At 46.9% G+C, this 27,594-nt stretch overlaps 2 protein-coding genes across 3 annotated transcripts in view; one reads left to right on the forward strand and one right to left on the reverse strand.

Annotated features, from left to right (window-relative positions):
- KIF5A (kinesin family member 5A) overlaps positions 1 to 13,119 on the reverse strand; it is a 32,166-nt gene extending 19,047 nt beyond the window's left edge. The window contains exon 1 of one of the 2 annotated variants that reach the window (XM_081249371.1): positions 13,075 to 13,119. Coding sequence is in view for 1 of the 2 variants with exons in the window: in XM_081249370.1 (XP_081105496.1) it covers positions 9,664 to 9,792 (129 nt within the window). In the remaining variant the exon portion in view is untranslated. Of the gene's footprint in view, positions 1 to 9,663; positions 10,102 to 13,074 lie in introns of those variants that run through there. The other variant, XM_081249370.1, reaches the window with a different exon arrangement.
- On the forward strand, positions 12,640 to 27,235 carry DCTN2 (dynactin subunit 2). The gene is made up of 14 exons (XM_081249375.1): positions 12,640 to 12,819; positions 13,716 to 13,784; positions 22,204 to 22,300; positions 22,456 to 22,517; positions 22,850 to 22,948; positions 23,612 to 23,772; positions 23,964 to 24,114; positions 24,473 to 24,538; positions 24,747 to 24,785; positions 24,964 to 25,041; positions 25,131 to 25,202; positions 25,434 to 25,536; positions 25,653 to 25,744; positions 26,787 to 27,235. Exons 1-14 carry the CDS (start codon positions 12,784 to 12,786, stop codon positions 26,871 to 26,873), a joined length of 1,212 nt encoding a protein of 403 aa, XP_081105501.1. The 5' UTR covers positions 12,640 to 12,783; the 3' UTR covers positions 26,874 to 27,235.
- The last annotated feature ends 359 nt before the right edge of the window (positions 27,236 to 27,594 follow it).

The raw sequence follows: 27,594 nt of genomic DNA on the forward strand, positions 1-27,594 counted from the left end.
CCTGGGACATAATAGGTCCTTCAATTTATTCATTTTCTATCCAATCGCATTATAAAATATCTTATTAATGTTATTAGCTTCTTTGTTCAGTCTTTTGAGTTACCAAGTATGAAATCATATGCATGTAATAGTTTTGTCTCTTTCTCTCCACTGTTAAAACCACTTATTTTATTATTTTATCTTAGAATCCCCCAAACAACATTAAATTGTGATCACTGGTTTCCTTTTTACTATGATGTATGCTATTGGTGTCAAATAAACAGTCTTTGCGGTTAAAAAAAAAAAAAGAGAAATCATAAAAGTTGGCTAAAGCTGAAGATGCAGGTCTAGGTATATCTACAATATTGCATCAACGTGTAGAATTTTTTTCCAGAAGGATATATATAAAAGTATTAACAGTAGTTAACTGGGGGAGAGAAACTGGGAGAGAGGAGGCTTTCATTTTTCAGTCTGTATCCTGAAAAGTTTACATTTTTAAACCATGTACAAGTGTTTTGTTTTGTCTTGTTTTATTAATGCCAAAGAGAGTGAGACAATAGTGTATTATTTTGTTTCCTTCTTTTTACTTCTCTGCAAAAAGGAAAATATTATTTATACTAATAAATATTTTTTAACATTAAAATTTTTTTTAAAATCTGGCTTATGATAAATATCTACCTGGAATATTTATCTGGTGTCTGTGGTGAAAGATTCTGAAGCCCAAAAAACAGAATCCACAAAGAGAAAGAAGTTGTGAAGGTGCTCTCTACAACTAAGGGAGTACTGTAAACTGATAGAGGCTTTCTGGAGGACAATTCTATTAAATATTTAAATGTCCATGCTGGTCATACTCTGTCCCAGCGACTTCAATGCTAGGAATTTATTTTATGTGTGTAGCACACTTGCTTAAGTACTTAAAGATGTGTGTAGACGGATGTTCACTGCAGCCGTTTGTATCCAAGAAAAACCAGAAACAACTCAAACATCCATCAAGAAGATATCGGTTATGATACCTGCATAACCTACCCCCATTAAAATGAGCAAGGTTGGTTTACATATATGGACATGTCCAAGATCGATCCTCTGAAAAAATAAAAACAATTTGTATAATGTGATTATACATTTTTAAAAAGCGTATGGATAGAATAGTCTTCGAAAAAAGATATGGAAGACTGTATATAGATCTGTTAATGATGGTTATCACTGGAGAGCAGAATGACAGGAACTTATGCTTACTACATTTTTCCTGTGATATGTAAATATTTTACAATGACAACGTATTGCTTTGAAATTAAAAAAGAAAATAGAATAGGTGATGTTACAGAAAAATGTGTAATGACAAGGTACGCACAAAATAATTTTAAGAAAAAAGTGGTTTTTAAAATAGTATGCAGTATAAAAACACACACACAAAAGAGTATATGAAGGATTACTCCATGTCTGTAAAAAGTTATATATATGTATATATGTATAGCTTGCATAGAAAAACGTGTTAACAGCAGTTATCCTTGGACAGTGGGATTTTAGGAGTTTTTTGTTGTTGCTGTTCTTTTTGATTTAGATTAAAACTATTCCAAAATGAAAATACATAATTTTTAAATAAGGAAAAATTTTAATCAAAGATATTAATATTCTTACTACATAAAGAACTCTCATAAATTAGTAACAAAGGACAAAACTAACCAGAAAAATATGGACAAGAGTTAGGTGCTAACAACAGAAGAAGAAATACAAATGTTCAATAAACATAAAGATGATCAACATTTTTGAAGAAAAAAACAGTAACATCATTTTTCACCTATCAAACTGGAAAACAAAAACTTAATTGTAATATGCAGTGTAGATGAGGGTTCAAGGGGGTATAATTTCTTCGAAAGGAGCATGCTCATTCTTTTCTGGTAGGACAGTGCATCCATACTTTTAAGGGGCAATTCAAAAATGCATAATCAAAAGCCTTGGATTGTACATATCCATTGACCCAGATAGTCTACTCCTAAGAATTTGTACTAGGGAGATACTGGTAGCAAATATTTAGCTACAGGAATGTTTATTGTCAACACTGCTTATAATAATGAGAAATTGAAAACAACTGAAAGGAGTTACATTTAGGGGACTGTGTGGTTAATACAAGGAATTGATTGCACTATGCCATGTACATATATTTTATTCTTTGCTGCTATTTAAAATGATGTCATACATGTGTACACTACTATGTATAAAACAGATAACTAATGAGAACCTACTGTATAGCACAGGGAACTCTACTCGGTGCTCTGTGGTGACCTAAATGGAAAGGAAATCCAAAAAAGACGGGATACATATGGCTGATTCACTTTGGTGTACGGCAGAAACTGACACAGCAGTGTAAAGCAACTATACTCCGAAAAATTTTTTTTTAATTAAAAAATAAAATGATGTCATCATAGAATACCAATAAATCTCAAAAAGGAGTTGAGTGAAAGAACTGAAACTCAAAGAGCACATACTGTATTATTCCTTTTATATAAAGTTCAAGAATAAACAACACTTATGTGTAGTGATAGAAGTCAAAGTAGCGGTTGCCTTGGGGTGATATTGATAGGAAGAGGGCAAAAGGGAGCTTTCAGGGGCTATCAAAATGCTCTAGATTTCGGGGCTTCCCTGGTGGCGCATTGGTTGCGAGTCCGCCTGCCGATGCAGGGGACACGGGTTCGTGCCCCGGTCCGGGAAGATCCCACATGCCGCGGAGCGGCTGGGCCCACGAGCCATGGCCACTGAGCCTGCGTGTCCGGAGCCTGTGCTCCGCGACGGGAGAGGCCACAGCAGTGAGAGGCCCGCGTACCGCAAAAAAAAAAAAAAAAAAAAAAAATGCTCTAGATTTCAATCTGGGTGGTGGTCACATAGGTGTCAAAATATGTTATAAAATTCATCCAGCTGTTTGCATAAGATTTGTGCACTCACTGTATGTAAATTATACCTCAGAAAGTGCTATCATAAAATATCACATCACAAAATGATGTGATAATGGCTCTTAAAATATGAATTATGCGCAACCCCACTGTTTATAAGAGAAATGAATATTAAGACTATGAAGTAGCACTTTAACCTATCAAAGTGGCCAAAATAAAATAGTTTGACGATGGGACTTCCAGGGTGGTCCAGTGGTTAAGGCCCCATGCTTCCACTGCAGGGAGCATGGGTTCGATCCCTGGTCAGGGACTTAAGATCCCACGTGCATGCAGTGGCCAAAAATAGTTTGATGATGCATTGCACTGGCTGGGCCCTTAAATATACATATGGTCATTCAATTGTTTGTAATAGCAAATAATTAGAACAACCCTAAATATCCATATCCATCAATAGAGACCTGGCTAAATAAATTATGGCATATCCCTACAACAAATTATACAGTTGTTAAAAAGAATGAGATAGATATTTCTGTGCTGATATAGAAGGAACTCCAAGACTCCTTGTTAAGTAAAAAAAAAAAGCAAGGTACAGAACAATATGTATAGTATGCTATCATTTGTGTAAAAAAAAAGTGCATGCATGTATATATGTATTTGCTTATAAATGTATGATATTCTTTTAGAAGGATCCACAAGAAACTGGCAATAAGGCTGCCTTCTGAAAGGGGAACTGGGTGGCTAGGAAAGAGGAGTAGGAAGGAGGTTTACTTTTCATTGTATATCTTTTTATATCATTTGAATTTTGTCACATGTGCATGTAAGACATTAAAAAATTAACTTAGTTTTTTTAATAACTAAAATTATGTAAAATATTTAATGATGGTGAAATAGTCATGATATTTTGTTGGTGAAAAAATACGTTACAAAACAATATAGTTTATGATACACTTTTATTAAAATTATTATATGTATATATGCAGGAAAAAACTACTGGAAACAAATACATCAAATTGTTAACAGTAATGGGGGGGCGGATTTTGAGCGAGTTTTAGTTTCTTCTATGTGCTTTTCTTTGTTTTTAACTTTGTCAACAATTAAAATATATTAGTGTTGTAATCAGATTATGATTATGTTTAGAATTATTAAAGAAAAAGCTACCTTGATTTTTTTTAAGGTTTGAGTGAGTTTATGAATTGTTCATAGGACTTTTGTGAATTTTTCACCCTTTTTATCTATACTGTTCATCATTACACTTCAGTACAAAGAATAAAATTCTTATTACACAGAATAAAATCATACAGTGTTACAATAAACAGATTTTAAGTGGCCTTGACGCCTCTCCTTCTAAGTGGTAATATCTTTCTTTCATTTTGTTTTATTCTATAATTGAACCTTGATTCTTGAATTGTAATCTAACTCAATATTTCTCCCATCCAGTGGCCAAGAAATAGAAGCAAACAAAACATGTCCATCTCAGGCCAGTGACTCTCACCTCTTCTCCACCGATGATGTCTATCCGTGCTTCTTGAAGCCAGGCATGCAGCCAAAGGGGATTAAACATAACTCTCAAGCCAACCTCGCCCCTCCCTTCTTCCCTTCTGGGAACGTGGGGATTAACTCTCTCTCTCTCTAGCACTCCCAGTTACAAGATTCCAGAGGGTGCTGTGGACTCAATGAAATGGAGGGCGCTCTCCAAGTGCTGAAGGCAATTATTGCCCGAGGAACTCCTTTTCCTCAGCCTAGGCTGGGAGGAAGAGACCAGAGAGGGAGGAAGGGTGGCATTCTCGGAACCATGAGGATAAAAAATATCCAAGAGCTAAAAATGGGTGCACTCAGTAATCTCGTGGGCAGAGAAAGCCATGGATACAATTCTAGGGTTTCTGGGAAGGCCTTCTACCCCTGCCCTACTCTCGGTTGAGCCCTTGAGTTCCAAATCTAGTTCATTTCTTAAGATTTTTATATCTGTTGAAGTACAAATGTCTTTTAATTTTCTATTGATTACAGCCACGGTGAATTCGTTTTGTCAGATCTTTTTATGAGAATAACTAGACCAGTGGTTTTCCACTTTTTCCCCTTCTAGACTACTCACATGGGAAGCATCACCATTATTTACATCTTTCATGACACATACTTATTCTAAGTCAGACTGTAGTACATTGTGGGGGATTTCTTATCAGAATCTGGGGAAGTGTACGTACAGTTAGCAAAAGCCATTTCTTTTTTTTTTTTTTTTTTTTTGCGGTACGCGGGCCTCTCACTGTTGTGGTCTCTCCCGTTGCGGAGCACAGGCTCCGGACGCGCAGGCTCAGCGGCCATAGCTCACGGGCCCAGCCACTCCACGGCATGTGGGATCCTCCCAGACCGGGGCACGAACCCGTGTCCCTTGCATCGGCAGGCGGACTCTCAACCACTGCGCCACCAGGGAAGCCCCAGCAAAAGCCATTTCTGATGCCCCCCCCCAGGACTCTGCCCAGGCCACTTTTCAGCCTGGATCACTGTGTAGACCAAGTGTTTCCTGAAGGCAGGGATTCCCTCTAAGTCCCCAACATCAAGCGTAGTCCCTGGCCCACAGGATGCTCTTTGTAAATATTTGTTGAAGAAACACAGGTATTGATGGAAGAAGAGAGCAAGAAGATACTAGGGACCTGGATGTTTGGATGAAACAACCCGTAAGAGGGGAAAATGTTAACCACTGCCCAGTTGTGTCAAAGGCTAGCTTGTGGGGAGACAGCACATATAAAATGATAATAACATCTAACGCTTATTGGGAGTTTACTATGTGCCTGTCACTGTGCTAAGCAGTTTATGTGCATTGTCTCATTTAATGCTCACAGCAATCGTAGGAAGTAGGTACTATTATTATTATGTTTTATAGATGTGAAAACTGAGGTTCAGAGAGGTAAGGTAGCTTTCCCAAAGTCAAACAACTGAGAAATGGTAGAGCAAGGTTTCAAACCCAAGCTATCTGATTCCAGACCCACACTGCCAAAGCGACCCAGAAGTGACGTGCCAACACTGAGTCAGATCCTTGTCGTGGCTTTTCCTTCCCCTCCCCCACCCGCCCCCTCCATGTGGGCATTTCTCCAAATGTTTCTGGACAGAGCTAAAGCCCTTCATCACTCCGTTTTGGCAACTTCAACCCCTTTTTCAGAAGAATGCAGTTCTCCCACCCATCCTCTCCAAGGAGCCTCCCTCACCATCTCTACCTTCAGGTAATAATCCAAGACTCTGTGACTCAGTACAGCGTCAGGGACTAGAAGACTGTTAGGTTAGAAACACTCAGGGAGACCCTCCACCTTCGAGGAATGCCTCTGAGCTCCACTATGTCTCCACCCACAGCAGTCTAAGCGCTCCTCAGTGCCTATTCCAGAGGGCTACTCTTCAGAGTCCCCTAACCCAGGACTCTGTTCTCCTCTGACCCACTCCAAGCTACCTTGTCTCCTGTCCAACTGTGTTTCCCAGCACTTTCTGGAGGTTTCCAATGTGTGTGCTGACTAAAGCTAATGGGAGGGCCTAAGATCAGGGGTCCAAAGACGACCAACCTTTTCAACCTTTGCTAAAGCACTTGGTAGAGGCTGAACTTCAGAGCACCAGGACTGATTTCCATAGTGACACCCCTGGGGATTGTTGCCATGGTAATGCTGGAGAGACACTGGCCACAGTGAACATTACCTCCCCTCTCCATTTTCCTTTACAGACTCGCCCAAGGCTAAGGGGAGACTACTCCCTCTCCTCAGACATCAAAGGAATCCTGAGCCACCTCAAACAATACTGACCCTGTTCCAATAATCCTGCAGGTCCCAACCTGGCTTTTCCAAATGAGGTACTTGGTGACCCTGCTTTTCTGCCTCCTTAAGAACCCACTTAACCATCAGGAGACCTAAGGGAGGTAGAATGTGGTAGATACTTGAATGAGGGAGGGAGGGAGGAAGGGAAGGAAGGGGAGAGACAGAGGAAGTTGGGGGAGGGAGCGGAGAGGCTATCTGTTTCCCTACTGTCATCCCTCCCGTGTCTGGTATAGATGCAACAGCTCAGACAGCAGGCACTCTGCCCACCAAGACCAAGGCAGAGAGACACTTAAATGGGTCCACTTAAAAAGTCACAGTGGATTCTGAGTGACCCAAAGAGCAAAACAAGGTGCACAGCACACACAGACAGTGACCCAGACACCCTTCTACTATGACTCAGGCCATTAACTTGGGCACAGCTCCATCCCCCAGATTCCTGAGAGAAGTCGTGGGGGGGCGGTGTGGATAAGGCTCACAGAGCTGTCTTCCCAGCTTATTCTCCTACATTTTGCCAAGCAGAAAAAGCCCACGAACATTAGGGACTCTGTAGCCCAGAGCTAGCCGCAGTGCAGAGAGGAGAGCCATCAGAGAAAGGAGCAGGGGTTGGGCTTGGAGAGATTAGCCTCTCCCACCTTCATCCTTCCCTCACCTTCCCAGACATCCTGAAGCAGCTTGCTCCATGAATTCCTCAGTTTCCCACACACTGGTCCCCAAAGGGAGCTAGAGGAAGAGAGAAGAAAGGGAATGGGAGATTTCTTTCCCTTGTTGGGACCCTCAAGGCACTCCTCAAAATCACTTCTCCTATAGCCCTCATCCTGCAGAATGAGAAATGAATAGAAACGCTGGGAAGGCAAGCTCCAAGGATGCTGCCTGAGACAAAATGGCCCCCCCATAAGCACTTATCTTGGCAGGAGAGTTTGACAGGAAGGGCTAGGGCAAGGGAAGATACAGAGCGAGACAAAGGTACAGCCCTGCAAACATCAGGCAAAACAGATAAGGAAGGAACAGCTGTGGAGTAAGATAGAATCTGAATTGGCAGGGGGCCCTGGGCCTCTCTTCATCTCTCCTCCCTCCCAACCTCCACCATGTCTCTCCTGTTTAGCTGGGCAAATCGGACAGATCAACACAACTCCTCCCAACATCACCCCATGCCCTGCGCCCACCATACCAGGCTGGATGGCCCAGAGAGCCTAAAGGAGTTGGTTCAGATTTACCTAAAAAACCCAGAGCAAGGAAGCTAGCCTTCAGAGTGGACGCCTTTTGTGGATTTGTTCCTCCATAACTACCTTTCTCCTATTTCTCAGCCTTTATGTCTCAGGGGGCCCTCAAGCTCTAACTCTCACAGCTAACGCCCACTGTCCAGACTATTCAGAGAAGAGGCCCCGAGGGTTGATCCAGGCATTATTTTAGTCTGGCCAGACTGACCAGACTGCAAGGTCTAACGTCCCTGAGACAAAGAGAAGCAGGGGCCCTCTCTATGTGGCAAACACACACATACATAAGCACACACACAGGGCGAAAGCACCCATTTGAGTCCATAGTGTGGGTGAGAGAGCCTGGTGACGGACTAGGGCCCTTAGGGACAGGACATGTAAGCAAGTCTCTTCCTAAGGCATGTTTACTCAAAGTCCCAATCTCACTGATTCAGAAGGCCCAGGCTCCCTCCCTTTTTTTTCCTTCATTCTTTTAACAAGCATGCCCTGTGCCAAGCACTGTGGATCAAAGACACATAAGAAGTGCCCCTGACCTTGAGGATGGTCCTTATATGGGCCTCTCCCTTCTCAAACTGGCTACAGTTTCCTGGCCCAGCACCCCTTAAGCCCTACTCCCTATTGGACTCAACCCCAGATCTTTTCACCCCATAGCCTGACAGTCCCAACCAATCTAGGAAAGGAGGGGTAGGTGAGGAATTCCCTAGGAATTCCTTTGGAGCCATCACAGATAAAAGTCCAGAACAGAAAACCGTGGAGGCAACGTGATACAGAAGGAAAGACGGAGGCAACGTGATACAGAAGGAAAGACGTGAGCTTTGGAGTCACAGATTTAGGTTCAGATCCGTGAATTAACAGTGTGACCTTGAGAAAGTCATTCAACTTCTTTGGGCCTCAATTTCCTCATCTGTAAAGTGGAAATATTAATACCTTCTTCAGAGTGTTGTTTTCAAGATTAAATAATATATGTAAAGTAACAAGTACACAGTAAATACTAGTTCTCCTTCTTAACAAGGTCTCTTCCATGGGTAGGGCTGTCATGATGAGGTAGAGGAGATGGCTTGCTACTTTTTATTGGATCATCAAGAGAAAGGATGAATACGCAACTACTTGTTAGGATCTCAGGGTTTGGTTATTTTTATTTGTTAGGGTGAGTTGGGGGGTCTGAAATCCTCTTCCTACTGTACCTGGGAGGGAAAGGCAGACATTTCCTTAGGACCCAGAGGCTCCCCCACCAAACTGGGTGTGGCACCAACATATTTCTTTCTCTGAAAACCCTTCATCAGACCTGTGCCCTCCCCCCAAGTCCAGGCTGTAACTACTTCAGGGAATGATGGAGGCCTTGATCCTAGAGTCCACTCTCATTTATACCGCAGAGACCCTGGACTGCCCACCTCTCATCTAGCCCATCCATTAGTGTCCCCCTTCCTGGGAGGTGGGGGTAGAGATCTAAGCCAATAACAAAGGGAAGATGCGCTTTCCCTAGGGAAGAAGGAAAACATCAGAAAAACATAGGACTGGCTCTAGGGGTGGGGACGCTGCAGAGAGCACCAAACGGGAATCCGGTCCCCTGATCGCGGGAAAGTAGCCCCCTCTCGCTCTGCAGAGACTCGGCCGCCGGCCTGGCCAGGCCACACCCAGCCATCCTGATGCAGGGAGAGGAGGGGCTGCGGCGAAAAGGATGGAGGATGAGCGATGGAGAGAGGGCGCAGAGACAGGCAGGGGCTGAGGCTCGGTAGGGGAAAAGATTCAGCCTCCCGCCCCCTCTCCGAAATTCCCTCCAGGGGCGGCACTCACCCCAATAACGACGCTGTCGTCCCCTTGGAAAATGGGGATGAACTTGTCGCCCCGCAGAATCTCGGCCTGGTTTAGGGGCCGAAATCGGCAGAGCACCTTGATGCTACATTCGTTGTTGGTCTCGGCCATGGTGGTCGCCGGCGTGGGGCTGGGGCACTTCTGCTGCTGCAGGGGTCGTATGTGCTCCGGGGGAGAGGGGCTCAGCTGAGGCCCAGGCGGAGGACAGGTGCTCGGTCTCTGGGGCTCAGAAAGGCGCGGCGGGCGCCTGGACGAAGGCTGGGGAACAAGGCCGAGGCGCGCTTCCTCGCTCCTGCGGCACCAGGATGCGGGCGACCTGGCAGTCTGGTCCTCTCTCGGCGCTCTGCCTCTCCGCCCCTTGCGCTGCAGCGCGGCGCTGCGGGCCTGGGCGGGGCGGCGATGGAGGAGCGGGGCGGGGCTTCCTTCGCTGGGGGCTGCCACTCCGCGGCGCCCACCGCCGAACCGCGGCACCTCTGCTCTTTTCTTGCCTCCTCTCCCCACCCCTAACCCTTGGAGATTATCTGTCCTCACCCCATCCCCACCCCAGTCACTCACTGCGTCCCACCCCCCTGGATCCCAGACCCGTCTGTCCCTCGCTCGGACTCCACCCCCCTGGAAGGGCTAAGGGATCCGAGGTGGGCCTGTCTACTGTCCGGGGAAGAGAGTCAATAGTGCTTACACCTCCTTTATTCCAAGGCATCCTTCACCCGAATCACAGTCCTCTCTCCAAATTGGGAGCACACCTCTCCTCCCCTCTCCCCACAACCCTCGCAAAGATTCCCAGCCCACCCAGCCTTCAAGGGCAGCTGCCTGCACCCCTATGGAGGTGGGTGTCCAGGTCCCATTTTTTCAGAGAGGAGGGTCAAGGGACGTCTGGCTCTTCCCTTCCCCTTCTACATCCAAAGGTGCACTCTACTCTCTCCCCAACATACACAATAGGTCCCCAGTTGGAAGGGAGAAAAACTCCTATTCTGGCCTATCAGAATTCAAAAGCAGGTAAAATTCTCATTTTTGCCTCATAGGTTGGGGCTGGGATGGAGGTGGGCAAGAGAAATTTTGCAAGAGAAAGGGAGTCAGAAAGCAGTGATGGAGGGGTGATGATGGCGGTGGGTAAGGCCAGAGGGGCTTTGAGAAAGGACCTCTAGAGCAGACATCTGCATTTGGGCTTCAGGCAGGTTTAGGCACCTATGTGAGTGTGTTTCCTGTCTCAGCACTGTTGGACAGAGTCCCAACACCCCAGCCCCTTTCTCAGGCCCTTCTGTTTCTCTCCCTTCCCTGGGAAAAAAAAAAAAAAAAAGAGCCAAGGCTAGAGATTCTGTGTCCTTCCTCCCCTCAGGTCAGACTCCTGCTGCAGCCCCTGGACAGAACCACCTAGAAACTGGCCAGATTGATTTTTCTCCACGTCACAGGGCCTCTGCTGGCCAACAGAGTTAGACTGCAGGAGTTGAGGCTCTAGGCCAAGGGGAGGAGCAGGGTGATGGGAGACGAAGGGAGGAGGGGATGGAGGTTCTGCCTAGCAATTGCCTGGTAAGTGTCTAGGGTCACTTAGATACTATGAGGCAAGGAGGAGAGAAAGATGGCCTGGCCAGACGAGACCTAACCACTCGGGAGGCAGCTGAAGGGGTCTCCAAGTTGGACATTTACCCCTAACTCACCTTGAATCTTAAGGAAACTGAAGGAAAAGCGTTCAGCATAAGAAGCTGGATGGGAAGGCAGTAGGACTATGGAGAAAGAGGCTTGGGGAGGAGCCAGGAGAGGACACATAGAATGACAATGAGTTCCTATAAATTCAGAAATATAGGCATCTCTTCAGTCACTTGGTCTGGCACTATTTCTAATTGTTGCAGCATCCTGCAAGCTCGGGAAATAGCCCAACCTCAGGCGCCCAAGGGTTCCAGGATGGCATCCTTAGTGAAGGAGTTTCAAAATGCTAGTCCATAGAGGGTCACTGGTCAGAGAAAAAAGTTCATGTGTATGCATCCCTCCCCCCAAAAACCACCACACAATGTGGAATGTGGTAAGTTTTTTAATAAAGCTGGATTTGTTGTTTCAAAGGACTGTCTTTTATTCTGAGAGTACTGTATGTCCTTCCATACTTTTCTACTAAGTAATGATGGTAATAGTAGAGAGTAGGTTTTATTTTATCTTTTTAATGTACTTACTCGGCAAAATAAAAAGGTAGCAATACTATGCCTATCTTCAAAAAGGTTTTTTGTTGTTTTAATTGTATTGAACTGTGAAATTCTAAAGTCTGAAAACCATTAGTGAAGGGATTAAGAGCACAGAAGGTATTCAGACAGACATGGTGCTACCAAGTGCCTATTCTATTTGAGGTAGAATTGCCAGATTTGAAAAACAAGAACAGGAAGCCCAGTTAAATTTGAATTTCAGATGAAACACTAATAATTTGTGTGTGTTAGTATGTCCCATACCGTATGGGACGTACTTATACTGAAAAGACTATTAGTTGTTTATCCGAAATTCACATTTAACTAGGTTTTCTTTCATTTACCTGACAGCCCTAACCTGAGAAGGTTACTTAACTTTCTCATTCCTAACATGACTAAATCTTTACTAAATTTTACTTGTTGTTATTGTTGTTTCGAAGCCCTGGCTGTGCCATAGCATGACTAGTTGTGTTATTTTTACCTAGTTATTTAATTTCTGGGAGTCCAAATTTATTCATCTGAAAAACAGGAATTATAAAAGCTCTTTCACAGACCCGACCTAAAAACGAAAGAAAATAAGTCGTACGAAGTTAACTCCCAAGGCGCGTTATTGTCCGTCACCCGCCCAAGCCGGATCGTCCAGGACTACATATCCCACAATCCCAGGCGGCGCTTCCCCGCCATTACGTCATTCCCAGGTCTCGTTCTCGCCAATCCCTGTCACTCCACGGGTGTGGTAGTGGGTTGTTCTCGCGACTTTTGCTTCACCCTTCCCCTGTACTAGTCCTGTCGCGAGACTTCCTACTCCTCCGCCTCCTCCGCCGCTCCCTTTGCGGCCGCCTTATCCTGGACCCGGACACAGCCTCTCCCCTATCCGAACACCGGCCCCGGCTCCACCGAGGCTCCGGTCCCCCAACCCCGCCTCGCCGCCGCCATGGCGGACCCTAAATACGCCGACCTTCCCGGCATTGTGAGTACACGGCCGGCCCTGGCTCCCCAAGACCGCGCCCCCGACCTCCTAAGGACCCCCAACAGACAGCAACCCGTCACCCTTCCCGCCTGAAACCCCTCCTCGGCCCCGAGGGCTCCCGCCGCTAGCTCCCCGACCGGCCGCTGCACCCTCCGGACTCCTTCGACCCGACTGGGCCGGGCCGTGGGACGGCCTACAAGGCCCCTTTCCGCAGTCGCCGGTTTCTCGGCTCAGAAATCATCTCCAGGCACTTACCACTGTGCTCGAGTGCTTATGCCATCCGTGTCAACACCACCCGTGTCTCCCCAAATCTTCCCATGAGCCCCCCACCCCCTCCCGAGACACACATACCGGACCATTTGGTGATGGCCTTCACCCTGGCAAGAGTGAAGAGGTTACCGTGACAGAACCCCTCTTGTGCCAGATGGAGAACTATGTTCTCTGGGGAACCTCCTTCCCAAACCCCCCCGCCCAGGCCGGCATGTACCCTCCCTTTGTGCTGCCCTGCCTGCATTCATGGGGTGGGGGTTGGGATAGGACCTTGAGTACTAAGGTCCTGAGTCACTCTCAGCCCTTGTGCCAGGCTAGTGTGTACAGGGCCTAATGATAGCTCCCCTTCTCCTGACATGAGTGCCGAGGACCCGCCCCGCTTCAGATTCAGGGTAACATCTTTGTCATCACTTAACGTTCACCATTAACCATCAGGTGTCCCCACTGTTATCCCCACCCCTCTGAGACATGGGAACTGACAGGCAGTTCACGGGGCAGGCGAAAGAAGGGGCGGAATCCTGGCGTCACAGCCTGCTTTCTCTGTTAACTTGTTCAAATGGAGTGGGGTCAAGGGTGTTGGTGGATGCTGGGTAGTAAGGTTGGGTGGTCACTGCTTCTACCTGCAGGCCAGGAACGAGCCAGATGTTTATGAAACCAGCGACCTGCCTGAGGATGATCAAGCGGAGTTTGATGCGGTAAGACTGTGCGCTGCCTCAGGACTCCTCTGGACTCTGACCTCTCTCCCCCAGGCAGGCCTTTTCCCTTTTCTAGTGAGCCACAGCAATAAGCGGGTATGCCAACCCAGCCTGGGTGGTATGTAGGTCGTAGGGCTTGCAAATGAGCAATGCCAGGAAGGAAAGTCAGGTCAGTGGAATTACAGCTAAGAGGCCTGGTACTTGGGCCTTTTAAATAAAATTGAAATATCTTAAAACAGGTTGGGGGCTAGTGACTTAGTTAGGGCTCTGGGTGCTAGTCCATGGTAATGAATCACGAATCCTGAGCACTTACAAACTGCTTGAGGTTAAGACCTAGGCCTCTATTTCATAAAATATATTGCTCAGTACATGTTTGTTAGTATCCTAACAAGAGCTAGACTTTGAAGTATAGAGGAATACTCTTTTATGTGAATATACAGTATCCATTGGCCAAGGAGCAGGAAAATGAATTCGAGATTTTAGAAAGATAAGGAACCTGGTTAGGGCAAAACAAATTTGAGGAAGCACATAAATCTTTCATATCAGCAGAGGAGAGGCCCTGGTAGGGCTTTCAGATTCAAGAAGAACTCAAGAGGAAGGAATTAGTTATGGACACATTTTAACCATAAGGGAAACCGCTTAGCATTATTTATTGAATGTGTACATTCTCTGTTGATTTTTATGCAATGCAGAGGAGGAAATGTCCCTGCCCTCAAAAATCACCCAGACTAATGGGGGAGTTAGGATACATGTAAGAAACATGAAAGAAAAAATTGAGTGAATGAAATCAACATTGTAAAAATTCTATATGTAAGTGCCAAGGAGAGCAAAGATCTATTAACATGTCTTATAGGATGTGTTTTAGGTTCTGTAATTTCCAAGGAGAGCTGGGCTAGGGTCACACTGATGGTGTGAGATCTCAATAAAGTTGTGACCAAGAGTCAGTGGGAACAGGCTCAGTATGTGTGTCTGTAAGTCCTGTGGTTATGTCTGTGGGGCTGGTTACTTCTGGAGAATGCTGGTGGCTGGCTTATAATGTATGGCTTGGCGTACTCACTTATTCCTTATTTGATTTCCCCCACGTGGAAGTGGTTCCTACTTTGTGGGGAACACCTTCCCTGTTCCCTCTCAGAGTGGTGTGTTCCTTGTTGCTTCTGTACTTGCTGGCATGTCAGTCTGTCCCCCAAACTTGAGTATCTGGAGATAATGCAGATGTTGTCATTGCTTAGGACCTAGGTGTGGACCTGTCATTCTAAGAGGTATCTTCTTAGGGAGCAGTCTCTGACCTCAAAGGGCAGGAGTATGTATACCGAGGACTCCATTCTACTACCATAGTTCAGAGATCGTTCAACTCTGGCCTAGGCCTCTGCCTATAAAATATCAAGCCTTCATGGTGAGATAATGAGTGGAACTTTGTCCCTTTGTCGCTGGCTGTGATACAGACAGGTAATATCATAGCAGTCCCCTTTCCAAATGAAAAAATACATTGTAATTCTCCTTTTGAAGTTATGGGCTATCTCTTAATAAAAAGAACATGACCCTCATCCCAGGCATGGAAGAACTGAATGTGCAGCCCTGATTGGCTGTTCCTCCCTGCTGAGCCTGAGCAGCCTATTTTAGTAGCATCTAGTGGGGTGGCTGATGGGGAGAGCCCACCATAAGTGTTCATTTCCTGCAGCATGTAGCCCAGGATGCCAGTATAGAAGTATATAGGAACTGGATGGTAAATACAAGAGGAGCTAAGTTGCCTCCATCACCTAAGGCTCAGCTAAATGACTCTCCATCGCCAGGGAGGAGTAAATGGGGTGGGGAGACCTTCAGCTACTTCAAGAGCCCTGGCGGGAGTGGGAGAGGCCTGAGATGTTTCCTGATGTCAGCTAATGTCTCTGGCCCCTGCATGTCCCTGTGGGCCTTAGGAGGGCAGCTTTCAGGAAGTCAGCTGAGTAATGGTTCTGCCACTGCTCTTAATACTGACGTATATGTGCAACTTGAGGAGCAGTGGGTTGTACTTAGACAATCCAGAAACCTCATTTCTGTGAGGCCTGGATTCTCACTAGCAGCCTGTCCCCTTCTCACTTACCTTCCCAAGACCTAGTACAGGTGACAGTACACATCACCACTATTGTGGCTGAACCATGAGATTTCAGTCACCTTCACTCCTGGCAAGAGCATGTTCTGCTTTAGTTTCCAGATTATTTTCAACTTTAATTTTATTAGTTTTTGAAGTAGGTAATATATGCACGTAGAACAAAAAGTGTCTCTTCCCACCGCTGCCTGCCACTGCTTAGTTCCATTCCCTGGAGACAACCAATATGACCGGCTTCGTATGGAACCTTTCAGGACAGTCTCCAGATTTTTATTTAAAGAAATAGTCAAGGGGTATTGACCCTCACTGTCTTTTCACTTCCTTTCTCATTGCTCCTCTGTGGAAGAAATTGGGCTGCTGAAGGAAATAATATCCTATAATAGCCCCTAAAGATTGTAATTGCTAGTTTAACTTAAACATTAAAGTTTGCGATTCCCATAGTGGGGAGGATGGGGGAGGAAAGTAGTAGAAGGTTTTATTTTTGGTAAACATGATCCTGATTTTCCTGCTATCCCTTCAAAACAATTTTAGCAGGAACTAAAATATTCTAAAGTGAATGGGCCAGAAAACCGCCCAGTCTGGCTCTTTCCTCCTCATTCTAGGAGGATCCCCTCTGCATTTCAGACAGTCCTGGGTTGATTGGGGTGATGGGCTTTTTGGAAACTTTTCTTAAAATGTCTTGTCAGGAAAGCTAATTCCCAATTGGAATTTCCTCCCCCCTGGGCCCACAGCCTACCTTTGGGTCTGTGAGGCATTCTGCTCATGGCTTTTGAACTGCCGGAGCAAGGGGAGTTAATTTAGAAAACTCACTAGAAATAGGATTTAGTTCCTCCCTTTATGCTGTAACTATCCCTGATGCATTTGAAAGGGAAAAAGTGACTTAGCCTTAGTTTGGTGGGTCTGTGGCAGAGGCTTCAGTTCTCCAAAGGGTAGATAATGCTGAAAACTCCACCAGCCTGAGATGTGAAATAGTAGGTTCTTTTCCTTACAGTTTGGGATATCACAGAGTATGCTTGATTGTGTTCATTGACTATTGGCGCACTTGAACTTATCTGAGTTTTTCCTAATGCTTCCCCCATCCTCCCTCCTCACCACCTTGCCTGGACACTAGTTTGCACAAGTAAGACCATTCGATGCTTCTTCTCTGCATGTTTTTTTCATTTGCCATCTTGCATGCAATGCTCTGTCACTGTGCTATTGTTGCAGCTAATTGTTTTAAATTCTAATGCATCTCTAGCTGGGTCACTAAGGGGCCTGCTGGCCTCATGGTTAAAGATCCTTAATCAAGGTTTAGAAGCACAACTATGATTCATGGATCATTGTCTCTTCCCCTTGTGAGGTGTGCAGAATACAACTGTCCAATGGAGGATGGGATAGAAACATGGAGACTAAGAATGCTTCTGGACATGAGGCAGTTAAGAGCTGGAGTTGTTAGGGGGTTGCCTTTCTCCTCCACAGAGTGAAATGGAGTTAAGAGAAAGGGAGTGACTTTTAGCCATTCTGGACAAGGGTGGAGAACAAGGGGGACAGCAACAGTCTTCACTTCTTGGCTGTATGTGGATTATACCTGGTAAAAACCTCATTTTAATATTCCCCTATGCTAAGCCTTTAGAGAAAGGTAAATGGGATAGGAAAGGGGTGTTATATACATTTTTAGGGTACTAGCTTGGGTTCTTTGTGCTTTCGTGCGTCTTTCTGTTTCTGTACCCCTCCTTTAGAAATGGTTGGATGGTCAGCACTGTGTTGGTTCATCCTGGACAGTTTTATTCTACAGCACTATCCATCTCCCTTGTCATCATGGTTCCGAAGTGCCCCTGGCTGCGGTGTTGGCACAGAGCCTAACAGGCTCAGAGAGCAGCAGTGACCTCTTCCCGTGTCTGATCTGGAACCTCAGGTCTTGCCCTCTGAGGCATAGCCACTTAGCCAAAACAACCCTGGGGCGTCTGGGAGGTTATTAGTGAGAGGGACTGGGAGTCCTGTACCAGGTAAACTGGTACCTGGGATCAGGGCACTTAGAATTTTCTAATCAAGTTGGCTGGTGTAATAGGTTCCCATGGTGACTATTAGTACTCCAGGTTACAGAAATTATCCCTAAAATCTCATTTCCCAACCCACGCACAGCTCAGACCTGGAGGTGATATATACTATTTACAAACAAATATACCACTTTTCCTTTTTTTGATTTTCTTTCCTCCCCCATTCTGCTTGTTCCTCATGATTTGAAGTTGAACTTATGGCCCATTGTCCTCTCTTTTTCCTTGAGTTTTTCTCAAGCTGGTTTTAGCTTGGTGAGGCAAGTAAGAGAAAGGTATAGTGTGTGTGCCTCCCCTTGTGTGTTTGCATGTGTGCACCTGTGAGTGCTTACACCCACTCTGCAGAGACATCCCAGCCTAGACCACAGGACCTGGATCCACCTCTACCCTGAGCTGAAAGAGGAGTCTCGGCTGGGCTGGACTCTGGCATGAGACAGGGGAATGGCGAGGTTGAAGTTCAGATGTATCTAGCTGAAATCTCTGGAGCAGGATGCAGTTGTTTTTGTCCCATCATGTGTTTTCATATCCATATAACCATCCTCGACTTCCCACACTTCTGTCTACCCATCAGTAGAGATCCTGGAAAGGCTGTGCATACAGCTTGATTTCCTCTCCTGGCAGTTCTTTACCAGTCTTGCCTGGAAGTGGAGCCTTGTCTACGTGGCCTGGACTAAAATACAGCCTCTTTGAGATACTCTCACCTTTCCCCCTTGTGTACCCTCCAACCCCTGTGAACCTCGTGAACGGAGGGTTGAAGAAATATGTTCTGCGCATGTCTGGTAGCCGTGAATCTTGGTGTCTTTTGGACTCTCTGTGCTATAGCACATCATGGCAGAATTGCTCTGGACCCCTCAGAGCTGTAGGGTGAGTTCCCAACCACTCAGGATGGGTATAAACACACCAGGCTACACGAGGGATCAGGATTTGCCCGGCCTCTCCTCTGGCAACAGAGAATGAGGATGGGGCTTCAATTAGGTACTTCGTATTTCCTTAAACTCACCATCTGTACCTGACATATTTTGTCCTGCTTAACATAAAGTCATATCAAACCACCCACATGAGCACCCTCATTATGACTGATTCTGCCATCCAAATGCCTAATGCTTCAAAACTAGAGAAACCGAGAGATAAGAAGACTTGAGCCATGAACTCCCCCTTGAGAATCATGGACCTTCAATCAGCTACAGGTTCTCAGAATATCTTCACAGCCTCTGCTTCACATTCTGCCGTTTCTACAGCTTCCCCTCCATCTCAGCCTTCTCTCCCCCCACTTTCCTCTTCCATGCCACCAGCTTGCAACATCTAACTACTAGTTCTCAGATGATCCTGAATTGCTGCTGTTAATGGCAGAGCTTCATGACATCCTCACCACCAGAGAGGAAAGGGTCCCAAGCTCTTCTTTCTCTTGGGGTTTGTGGTGACCCCAGCTGAAATTTCTTGGCCCCAAAATTTTGCTAGGCTCCCCTGGGCCCTGTGGTGCAGTATGTTTGAAGACTATCATGTAGTGCATGTGACGATTTGCTAATAACAATTTTGTCTTTTTTTTCCCTCCCTCACCCCCATGTCCCCACTCCCTTTCCTTTTAACTCTTTTGATTTTCTCACCTCTGGGGAAACCACAAGGAGCTGGTAAGAAGCCTGACCTTTCATGTGCTTTTTAACGGGGTGTGCTATGATGGGCAGTTGTTTCTCTGTCCTTTTATCTCTACTAAATCTTTCGTCCCTCTGTTCAGCCCCAGCCCCAGCTGACCTTTTCCCATCTCACGAATCACTGTAATGACACTACCTCCAGCCCATGCCCCCAGATCTCCGAGTCACTGGCGGAGTAGGTGCCACCGGAGGGCTAAAGTATGCTGTCGACCTGAGTCTCCGGGGCCACACGCTCGGAGAGGCTCCAAGAGGATGCCAGCGTCGGGCAGCCCTTCTGACTCAGGACGTGCTCCTGCAGCAGGAATAGTGAGATGAAAGCACTGACCGTCCCAGAACCTCCGAGACTCACGCTCTGTTTGTTGACCCTTTCTCGTTCCACACCTTCCCTATTTAGGAAAGTAAATAAGAAAGTAGGTTCTCATCTGCATAGTGCCTGGCTTATAATAAGGGCTTAACAAAATGGTAGCTGTGATTAATTTCTTTCCTTGGTCTGTAGACTATGCCTCCCAAAGAGGTTTGTTTTTCTACCTCGTTGGCCTTGATCGGGACACTCCCAGGAGGAGAGGCGTATTCTTGAGGGGAACTTGAGAGGGTGATGTTCTTTCCTGAACATGAGGCCTCAGACAAACACTTTAGAGGCCAGAGACCACACAATTATTTGGCCAGTGTGTGCTCTGGCCATAACATTTCAGAGAAAATTAAGGAGAGACTAATTTGGGACCCAGTTGTTTCTTCCCCTAGGCACTTGCATATGGGACATCGAACCCTTTTATTTTCCCTTAATCTTCAGCTCTTGCCCCTCTGCCTAGCACTTCCCTGAAGAAGAGGTAAAGGTCGAAGTTGATATTTTCTCCTTACCCCCCTCCTCCCTTATTTATAAAGCTGCCACTCACACTGGTTCCTTCTGTAATAGCAGAGCAGAGATGAAGGACGGAGCTTGTGTCTGCTGCTCTTTCTCCATGTCTCTCCATCATAACTGCTCCCCCACCAATCAACCCCTACTACACACACGCAGACAGAGACTCTCAATCGTGGATACATATTAGAATGACCTGGGTAGCTTTTAAACTGGCCTACTACCCTGGCCCTACCCCAGAACAATTAAATCAGAATCTACAGAGGTGAACCCAGGCCTCGCCCCACCCCCCACCCCCCGCCTTTTCTAGGTGATTCTGTTGTGCAGCCAGGGTTGAGAATCATTGCTCTGGCTAAAGGAGGGAAGACTCTCTTTGCCTTCCTCCTGTGGAAGGTGGAGATGTCCACCCCAACAGAAAAGGATTCCTGGTCTCCTTCCACTTCCTTCAGTAACATAATGAGACCTGTCGGACTGCTGACAATTGAAGGAGAGACATGCAGTCTGGAGGGCGTGGTCTTGGTGTAGTTATTAGAATCTGAATAGCTAATAGATACCGAGTAAGGAGGGAACCTTTCTGCGTCAATTTCTAGGGTGAAATCTCTTTCACTTTCTTTACCACATCCCCTCTTTATGGAAGAGCTTCAGTGCTTGAGAAACAGCAGAATGGTCAGGGAGAAGAGGCAGGTACTGCAGCTTCCCTGAAAAGATCCTGTGCTATCTCCATTTCAGGACTTACACGTGGCCTTTGCCCATGGGTACTCTTGGCAAACAGATACAGCTTATGCTTGTTGCTTTTAAGATGTCCCTTAAAAAGTAATACAGTGGGCTTCCCTGGTGGTTGAGAGTCCGCCTGCCGATGCAGGGGACACGGGTTCATGCCCCGGTCCGGGAAGATCCCACATGCTGCGGAGCGGCTGGGCCCGTGAGCCATGGCCGCTGAGCCTGCGCGTCCGGAGCCTGTGCTCCGCAACGGGAGAGGCCACAACAGTGAGAGGCCCGCGTACCACAAAAAATAATAATAATAATAATAATAATAATAATACAGCAAGGAACTTCCCTGGCACTCCAGTGGTTAAGACTCCACGCTTCAATGCAGGGGACATGGGTTCAATCCCTGGTTGGGGAACTAAGATCCCATGTGCCGCGTGGTGCGGCCAAAAAATTAAAAAGCATTTGCCTCTTCTCTGTATCCCCTGAATTCCCTGACTTCACGGCAGCCTGGAAACAAGGCTTCTGGTCAGGCCTTCTGCCAACCTTCCCTTTGTATCTAAGAGCTGGTATCTTCCCTTCAGCAGCTATGAAAGTCCTGATATTCACTCTCAGAGTTAGTAGCTTGATTGTCTCCTCTTTCCCTCCAGCAAGGATGGGAAGTTAGCTTGAAAATAGACTTCCTCAGCAGCAAGGAAATTTACTTTTAGGAGGGGGAGGTCAAAAGAAGTCAAGTTGATTTCTTGCCCTGAATGCATGGTGTGTGCCAGATAACTGGGAGGGCCCAGTTGGATTGGGGAAGGGGAGGGGATAGGGAGGCTTATGTACAGAATGGGCGGGGAGGTTATGCTGCCTCTGTTGCCAGTTGAATCAGGGTGTTAATATTTATACAACTGAGACTCCAAGTTTACCAGGAAGCTTTCATTTCCTAGGTTGAACCTGGGTCTGTAGCTTGGAGTGGAGCCGCCCTTCTTTCCCCTTGGGAAAGTACGGCCCAGTCTCCCAATGGTTTGGGGATTTTGTGGGGTCCGGGAAGTTCGAGGGTGGGAATGAGTCTGCCCCTGGTCTGAACTACCTGTTCCTGCAGGAGGAGCTGACGAGTACAAGTGTGGAGCACATCATTGTCAATCCCAATGCTGCCTATGACAAGTTCAAAGACAAGAGAGTGGGAACAAAGGGACTTGGTGAGACCCGGTTGGAAACTGGATGGGGAAGCCTGACCTCAGGCCTTAACTGACTTTTGCTTTGGGCTGTCTTATGGAAGCCCTCACAGTCATCTGAGACCATGACTGCCGTGGGTCTTGATCAGGCCCTCAATTCCATCTTCTTTTCTTGGCAGATTTCTCAGATCGAATTGGAAAAACCAAAAGAACGGGATATGAATCTGGAGAATATGAGATGGTTTGTTGTGTGTGTGTTGATGGGAATGGTGCAGCAATCCTATCCAGCGGGCATTTAAGAGAGAGATCAAGGGACATAGTTGGGATTCCAAGTTTCTCTCTGGTTGGGGGCCCTGAGGAACCCAGCAGGATGCAGTTGAGGATGCTTTGTCCCCCTGCTGTTTGCTCTGGAGAGTCTCCAGGCCTCCAGCTATCTCCAGTTCTCCTGTACTAGGATGATGTGGATTCTGAGTTGGGTATGATGCACTTACAAACTAGGCCTGGGGTTTGGACAAATTCTTGAGGTTCCCTCTACTGGGAGGTGTAACATCACCATCTGTGCTTGCTCTCTAGCTTGGAGAGGGTCTGGGAGTGAAGGAGACACCCCAGCAAAAGTACCAGAGACTGCTGCATGAGGTCCAAGAGCTGATGACTGAAGTTGAGAAAATCAAGGTAACTATAAACTCTTCTCCCCTCTCTGCTATGACTTACATAGCGGAGGAAGACCTCCCAGCAGGAGGAGAAAGCTTCCCTAAGCTCCTGGATAAGGGGGCTGAGGTTTTCAGAGTTTAGAAATGCACATGAATTTATATTCAGTGCTATAGGTGGGTAAGGACCATCCCAGTGACTTTCAGCCACCGCTATTTTTTTTTTTATAAATTTATTTTTATTTATTTATTTTTGGCTGCGTTGGGTCTTTGTTGCTGCACACAGGCTTTCTGTAGTTACAGTGAGCAGGGGCTACTCTTCGTTGCGGTGCGCAGGCTTCTCATTGCGGTGGCTTCTCTTGTTGTGGAGCATGGGCTCTAGGCACCCGGGCTTCAGTAGTTGTGGCACACAGGCTCAGTAGTTGTGGGACATGGGCTCAGTAGTTGTGGCTCGCGGGCTCTAGAGCACAGGCTCAGTAGTTGTCGCGCATGGGCTTAGTTGCTCCGCAACATGTGGGATCTTCCTGGACCAGGGCTCGAACCTAGATCCCCTGCATTGGCAGGCGGATTCTTAACCACTGCACCACCAGGGAAGTCCTCAGCCACAGCTATTTTTAAGGGTCTTGATCTATTTTTTTTCCTTGACTCACTCTTGCCACCCCTCACTGTCTGTTTGTTTTCATACCAGACGACAGTGAAGGAGTCAGCCACTGAGGAGAAGCTGACCCCCGTGGTGCTGGCTAAACAGCTGGCAGCCCTGAAGCAGCAGCTGGTTGCTTCCCATCTGGAGAAGCTGCTGGGACCAGATGCCGCAATCAACCTTACTGACCCCGATGGAGCTCTGGCTAAGTGGGTGCCAGACTTCGTTGGGAAATCATTGGTGATTGGGGTGTAGGGGGACTCAGCCAGGTACTGACAGGGATACGAAGGGGAGAAGTGGCCTAGCTGTTCCTTAATGCCGACTGTGAGGCAGAAATGACAGTGACTGGGCTGACCCACATCCTTCAAGTCATGATATTATTTCTGGTTTCCTGACCCAGGCGCCTACTGCTGCAGCTGGAAGCAACAAAGAACAGCAAAGGGACTGGTTCAGGGGGAAAGACCACTAGTGGGACACCCCCAGATAGCAGCCTTGTCACTTATGAACTACATTCTCGGCCTGAGCAGGACAAGTTCTCTCAAGCTGCCAAAGTATGTATGTATGTATGTGTGTATGTATGTATGTATGTATGTAATGTTGGTTGAGGGGCCGGGGAGATGTGGCTCTAGAGACTTTCCTGCCTCCCTCCAAGGGATCACATCTGGGGAGAGGGTGCTGGGAATGCTTGATTCCTCTTGATGTCTCATTCTCCGTGTTTGCCTCACCGTCTACTTTCAGTGAAGACTTTAAGATTGTGACTAGGGATGTGTTCCAGGGAAAGAAGTCCCTTGGCAGAGCGGTGGGGAGAGGGTAGGGGAGTGGTAAGCAAACAAACAAAGAGCAGGATCTTACCTCCCACTGCAGCATCAGGGAGGTGGATGGCAAATCTCCCCTCCTTCCTCCCCCTAGGTGGCAGAACTCGAGAAGCGCCTGGCAGAGCTGGAAGCAGCTGTACGCTGTGATCAGGATGCTCAGGTCAGGTGCTCTCCTATACCTAGTCTAACCCGCATATCCTGCGCCCTGAGGTCCACAGCATTCCACAGAATCCTGGGAGGAGTCAGGAAAGGGCTCCAGTTACAGGATCAGCCAGGGGTTGCCCACTAGAACCAGAAAGGATGGGGGAAGGTGGTAATCACATGGAGAGATAAGAACCACTGACTTCTTTCCTGCTTTTCCCCATCAGAATCCCCTTTCTGCAGGTCTGCAGGGAGCCTGCCTTATGGTGAGTGTGAAAGGAACTGGAGTGTTTGGATTACAGAGGAGATATCGGGATTGGGTTTGCTTGGAACATTGGTTTTGGATCTGTAGCTCTTTATTAATTACCTCCAGTGGAATGTGGGGTGGCCTTTTCTGGTCTGATTCTTCCCCTTCATGAAGTTTGTCCTAACCCCCGCCCCCAGGAGACTGTAGAGCTGTTGCAAGCAAAGGTGAGCGCCCTGGACCTTGCAGTTCTGGACCAAGTGGAGGCTCGTCTACAGGTATTAAATGGGGGGCAAACTGGATTACAGGTAGCTTGGGACTCTGGAAGCCCTAGATGCCCTATCAACCTTAAAATCTGTGCTTTCAGAGTGTCCTGGGAAAAGTGAATGAGATTGCCAAGCATAAAGCTTCTGTAGAGGAGGCAGACGCACAAAGCAAGGTCAGGAAGTTACCTTTCCTCCATCTTCATACCCTTTCCTGCTCCCTTATGTACTCTTCTGGTGGTTAAGAGCAAAGCATGAGAGCACTGAATCCTCAGGTCCCTGTCTTCATAAGCTCTTAATAGCTGAGAAAAGGCAGTGCTTCCCTCTTGCGCCACCAAGTTGACCTTTCCAACCTTAGTGGTCAGTGTGTACTTCGCTGAAGGTTGGCCACTGTCTTGTCCCTCCAGGTGCACCAGCTGTATGAAACCATACAGCGCTGGAGCCCACTCGCCTCCACCCTTCCTGAGCTGGTGCAGAGACTTGTCACCATCAGGCAGCTGCATGAACAAGGTGGGAGGCCAGCTGCCAGGGGTGCTAAGAGGAATTAGAAAGTGGGCAGCTTTTGTCCCCTTCCCTCTGGTCTTGGGTTCTAACGCCACACATACCATTCTGACCTTCTTTCATAGCCATGCAGTTTGGTCAGCTTATGACACACTTGGATACCACACAGCAGATGATCGCTTGTTCCCTCAAGGACAGCGCCACCCTCTTGACCCAGGTGTGTGCCCCTTTATTGGTCGGCTACTCCCCTTCCCCAGCACACACAGGCTAGGTTCTCCAGCTTCATCTCCATAGGGTTCTGCCTTAGCCCATTTGGTGGCATGGTGGTATGGCAGGGGCTTGGTTTGAGTCTCTATACTGTTTCTGAATGGTTGTGGGACGTTTGACAACTTATTTAATCTATGAACCTCCATCTTACCATCTGGAAAATTATACCTACCTCAGAGTTGTATGGATTAGGTGAAATAATATGAGTGAATTGTTAAGAGTTCAGTAAACCTCAGTTTTTCCTGTAAAACCTACCCCTTCACTCTGTAGTCACAGCTTAGTTTTACCCTCCCTGGGTCCTCAACCAGATGCTTTTGAGCACAGCACATCAGATGGAACATGGGCTTTGAAATCAGGAGCTGGGCTCCCACCTGGTTCTGCCACTTCCTTCCTGATGCTGGGCAGTGAGCCTCGCCTCTTTCTTCATTCTCTTAGCAGTGCCCAGCACATAGCGAGTCCTCGGTTTCTGTTGGGGGCACTGTTCTCAGAGCTGGGAGAAGCACTAAAGTTGTCTTGTGTCACAGGAGCATCAAGATAAATTTAAGTGCTTGGTGTATGTTCTTCCTCCAGAGCAGTTTTCTAAAACTGGACCTGTGAAACCCTCATGTCAACAAAATCTTACTTGTTCCTCATTACATAAAACAGATAAAAGAGCTGTTCTGGTTAAAGTCAGGACAGGAATTCTTAAGAAGCCTGCCTGCTTGGCAGACTCTGTGCTAGGTCCACGGTATTCCAGGGTAGCCTGGAAACTTCCCGCTCTTTTTCTTTTTCCGTTTTTCTTTTTTTTTTAATTTGGTCACGCCGCGTGGCTTGTGGGATCTTAGTTCCCCAACCAGGGATCAAACCCGGGCCCCGGCAGTGAAAGCGCCGAGTCCTAACCACTGGACCACCAGGGAATTCCCCTCCATTTCTTTCTTGTCTTCTGTAAGAGAACTTCTTCAGGTAAGCCCCCGAACCTGACAAAGAGTAAAATAGCTCTGTCACTTTTCTAGGTGCAGACAACAATGCGTGATAACCTGTCCACAGTTGAGCGGAACTTTGCCAACATTGATGAACGGATGAAGAAACTGGGAAAGTGAGCACCTTTGGGAGATGGAGAACAGGGGTAATCCCTACCCCTTTGAACTCCGTTAACACCTTACACAGGGTTTCCCCTTAATCATAACTCTCACATCCCATCTGACACTGGGGGCAAGGGGTTCTTCTTGCATGTGGGGCTTACACCCCTCCTCTGAAGAGTAGTGGAACCTGAGGGATATTAGATGGTGGTCTCCCCTCAGGCCACGGGGATGAGGACGTGGGCCCAGCCACATGCCAGCTCCTGTCCAATATTGCTTTGCCTGGTGTGGGGAAGGATTGGATCCTGTCCTCCAGCACAGCTTCTGTGACTGACTGTAATACTGTACAACTGTTTCTGACCATTAAATGCTGTTGTACTGTGTGTGGCCTCTGCTGTTTCCTGGGGAAGAGGCAGCACTAGAGAGAGAGACATTCACAGTGTAATAGACAGTCTAAGCCACTCTCTACTGTAAGAGGAGGATTTAAATTGTCACCTGTTCTTACAAAAGAACTAAGGAAAAAATGAGGACAGAGTCAGAGCCAGAGTTTTAAAATATTCTCATCTGTTAAATTAAGAGTGTCTCCCATAGAAAAGCAGTGGAGGCCCCAAAGGGCAAGTACAAAACAGAATTAAAACTCCCAAAGGTCTTGTCTTTACAAAAGAAAAGGCAGGAGGCAGCCCCTGGACAGCTGGTCATGCTGGCCGCTCCGGTTGGACCACGTTGCATAATCCTCAGTCGC

The sequence above is a fragment of the Mesoplodon bidens genome (genome assembly GCF_964165515.1).
Source record: "Mesoplodon bidens genome assembly, chromosome: 11".
NCBI lineage: Eukaryota > Metazoa > Chordata > Mammalia > Artiodactyla > Ziphiidae > Mesoplodon > Mesoplodon bidens.